The 3,556-nt window shown below is 42.4% G+C and overlaps 1 protein-coding gene across 1 annotated transcript; it reads right to left on the minus strand.

The window, feature by feature from the left end:
• Positions 1-224: 224 nt before the first annotated feature.
• Positions 225-2,477, minus strand: LOC147602751 (uncharacterized). The gene is made up of 3 exons (XM_086797678.1): positions 2,147-2,477; positions 1,731-1,935; positions 225-1,515 (listed from the first exon to the last, which is right to left on the minus strand). The coding sequence occupies exons 2-3, from the start codon at positions 1,912-1,914 to the stop codon at positions 755-757; spliced, it is 945 nt and encodes a 314-aa protein (XP_086653804.1). The 5' UTR covers positions 1,915-1,935; positions 2,147-2,477; the 3' UTR covers positions 225-754.
• Positions 2,478-3,556: the final 1,079 nt, after the last annotated feature.

Genomic DNA, 3,556 nt, shown 5'->3' on the forward strand with positions numbered 1-3,556 from the left:
GAGGGTGTGTGTGTGTGTGTGTGAGAGAGAGAGAGAGAGAGAGAGAGAGAGGGTGTGTGTGTGTGTGTAGATCATGTCCACTTACTCCACAAATTTACAGAAACAGTGAATTGAAGAACCTCAAAAAATACCTCCTCCATCTTCAATGAATTTCTCTCTCTCTCTCTCTCTCTCTCTCTCTCACACACACACACACACATTTTTGACAAAGTTGAGGTCTTGAAGCAAGAAATGACAATACCTTAAGCGGAAGTAGTCCTAAAGAGCCCTCTTATGCTTGCCATTCACAACTAATTCACCTTGCCTAAGAAAGTTGTGTATTTAAAAACAATAACAATAAGTCTGCTCACCATCTCTCTCCAACTTCAAAATAACAACCAAGTACACATTATGATCCCGGGGTTGGCCAGCTCTCTAATCTGGGCCTTATTATGATAATTTGGCATATTAAACAAACAAAATCTGTTTGCACCATGGTTAAAAAAAAGAAACTCACGGAGCTAGTTAGGGGGGTACTCAAAAGGCTTCAATCCAGCCTTACTCAGCCTTAGAGCTAAAGCTCCATGGAACCTTTGGCTAAGCTTGGCGATGGTATTGCTTTTCTCTAACCTTAATTGAGTAGAAGTTAGGTGTCATTAGGGTTAAGCTTCATTTAACCTTAATTGGGCAATTAAGGTTGAAGCATCATTATAAAGCTTCTCTTCATGTTAATTGGGCAAAGGTTAACGCTCATCGAGATCAAGGGATTCTGCCATTACAGAAGATGAAGAAGCTGGCGTTCTTCATGCTTTGAAGAGAGGGTTCTCACACAAGACACAGAAAACCCTGCTGTGTCCGAGCTCGTCACTGAGCCCTCTGAATTCACAGAAAATGAAGAGGGGCTTGATACCCTCACAACGCCAGGACAACCCATCATCCTCCCACTCATGTTTGCAGGATTTGCATGAGAATTTAGTGTTAAATCAAGCTCAACAGTCCCATAGCTTTCATTTATGAGCCTCTCTTGCTCTTCACAGGCATGCTCTCTCACCATAGCTGCTAATCCATAGCCCACTTGTGGTGTCACCCTCCTTGCCACTGGAGCTACAAGCTGCCCACTTGGTGTAGGTCTTTCTTCTTGTTTCATAATCTCTGGCTTAGCAAAAATCTCGGCAGCCTTGCTTACCGCATCACTGACTGGCTTGCTAATCACATCATTAATCTGCTCCTGGTGATCTGAAGATCTAGGCCTCTTAATCTTTGCAGTAATCTTCGATTCTATCATGCTGTGAGGCCTTTTAGGTGATGCGTCGTTGGAAAGTGTAGGTGACGGGTGGGTAAAGGGGGCATTAGATCTGTTGGCGAGGAGCTGCGTGGGCTTGGTGGAGACTGAAGGTTTGAGAGAGCCGCCTTTGAGGACTGTCTCTACTGCAGCTTGGCAAAGCCCCCAGTTCCCACTCCACAGCAACCCAACAGCCCCAAACACTGGGTTCACTGTCCTCCCACATGCCTCATACAAAAGAGACTGAAAGAGAGCTGCACACACAGAAACCGCCATAGCCAAAGCTTCAGTTGTCCATCATAGATTAGAAACCCTAAACTGGCCATGGTTAGCACTAAACAAGTGACGATCAGCACTCAGCAAGAGACTGTGTGGAAACAAGCGTGTGATAATGTTGCTGAGGATGTGATTAAGCAGCACTATGAATGCCTTCGCGTGACCCTAACGTCAATAGATTGGAGCACCATACCTGGCCTCTGGCTTTCTGATACAGCGCTGATAAAGCTTATCATCCCAGCCCTGCCAAAGAACTTTGCCACAAAGACTGTTGCATGGCCCTGTGCTTCGGGAGACTCTATCCACTGCAGGCAGGACCTTAGTATGCAGGTCTCACTGCACCCTTTCCTCAGAACTCTGCAGCCATTGCAGCTCATTTTGCAGACCACCAAGATCACCTGAACAGAAGAAAAGGAAAGAGAAACAGAGGCATTAGACTCAGACCCACATGGGCGTTAAATTGAAGGATGGGTACCAAACAAGGGTATGCTTAATTTTGTAAAATTTAAGTTGATTAGGTTAATATGGTAGAAAACTATGCTAAGAATTTGCAAGATGTGGAGATCAAACGATGTGCATATAGAAATGGTTGTTTTATAACGATCTTACCAAGTATATTAGCTTCTCCCTTTGAAATGCTTGAGATCTTAGAAGATCTAAGCTACGAGACAGAAGGGCAAGTGGGGGGGTTGAAGATGAAGGGTCAATAGAGATATAAGAGCTTACAATCAGGGTATACTATTGGTTAGTTGAAAGCTTCGAGGGTTTAACTGGAGATTAGACTCTGATTAGTGCAAAGAGTTGCGATTAATTAAGCGCAGGTTGGGATCTTCCAAGAGAGTGGGGGTGGGGGAGGAGAGGAAAATATAGAAATGTGTGCACAACAATGGAAAGGAGGGTTTATGAGGGGATATTCTGATAATATATATATGAGTAGGGCAAACTTGCAAAGGCTTGCAGGACGTGGATTTATCAAGAAAAAGAGAAGGAGAGAGATGAGCACCAGGCAGGAGATGGGAAAGCACACGAGTTTAAAAAATAGAGAGAGACTAGATAGTAGAGAGAGAAACAAAGAGAGAGAGAGACTAGATAGTAGAGAGAGAAACAAAGAGAGAGAACGTCGGTAGAATGGAACAACAAATTATTATTTTTTGGACCAATAAATATATATATTTATTATTTATACACCATTTCTTATATAGCAATCCTTTTCGGCAAAACAGAATCCGTTTTGAACCACGTTGTCAAATGTATTTTGTACTAGTACATCGTTTTATTCCCCATATAATCACCCAAAAAATTTATTAATGTAATAATATATATTTTACACACGTCTTTTAATTATCTTAGTGGGTTTAGATCTGATATTAATTTCACTATTTACCTTTAAAAAAAATAAGAAAGTGGTTGTAGTTGGAGCACACCATTTTTATTTTAAATGCTTTTTTTTTGGGTTTGGGATTTGGAGAGGGTGTCCTGGATTGCGTGTCCTCTTTACGATTGTGAGGCTTGGCACGCAACCGTATTTTTACAAAAAGACGGCATCCTTGTACCTCTACCATTTAATTTGCGACCAAAATAAGAAGTCAAAGATGTAAGGAGCCCCAAGGTTTGTTTAAAGCCGAAACCTTGGGTTAATCAAAAACGTTAGAGCGGGATTAATATAAGGTTAGCCTAAGGGTTAGGTAGGCCGCGTTACCAAGTACATAGTTACTATAACCATGGTTCGATCAGGGTTCCAAGCGCCCCGGAGGCGCGAATCTGTACCGTTGAAAAGATTACATCTGACGGCCGTTCTGTCACTTCCAACTTTATGGTACCAAGTGCACCCCACCTTGCTGCACGCGGCGCCAAGGCCATGTGAATCAATCAATCAATCAAAGGGGGACCCCACCGCCCACTATATAATATAACCCTTGCAAACTCCAAACGTTCCAACCTTTTTTTTTGGAAATATATATTATATATAAGGGCTATTACAACCTCTCAAAAGTTACCCATATACGTCTCATGGTTTCA

Source organism: Cibotium barometz, chromosome 66 (assembly GCF_041138505.1).
Source record: "Cibotium barometz isolate CiBa-2024 chromosome 66, ASM4113850v1, whole genome shotgun sequence".
Lineage (NCBI taxonomy): Eukaryota > Viridiplantae > Streptophyta > Polypodiopsida > Cyatheales > Cibotiaceae > Cibotium > Cibotium barometz.

Excerpts from the sequence above, each read along its gene's own strand:
- LOC147602751 (XM_086797678.1), bottom strand. The coding sequence starts at position 1,914 with ATGAGCTGCAATGGCTGCAGAGTTCTGAGGAAAGGGTGCAGTGAGACC. Across the intron at positions 1,516-1,730 it reads ATCAGAAAGCCAGAGGCCAG|CTCTCTTTCAGTCTCTTTTG; the intron begins GTATGGTGCTCC and ends CTGTGTGTGCAG.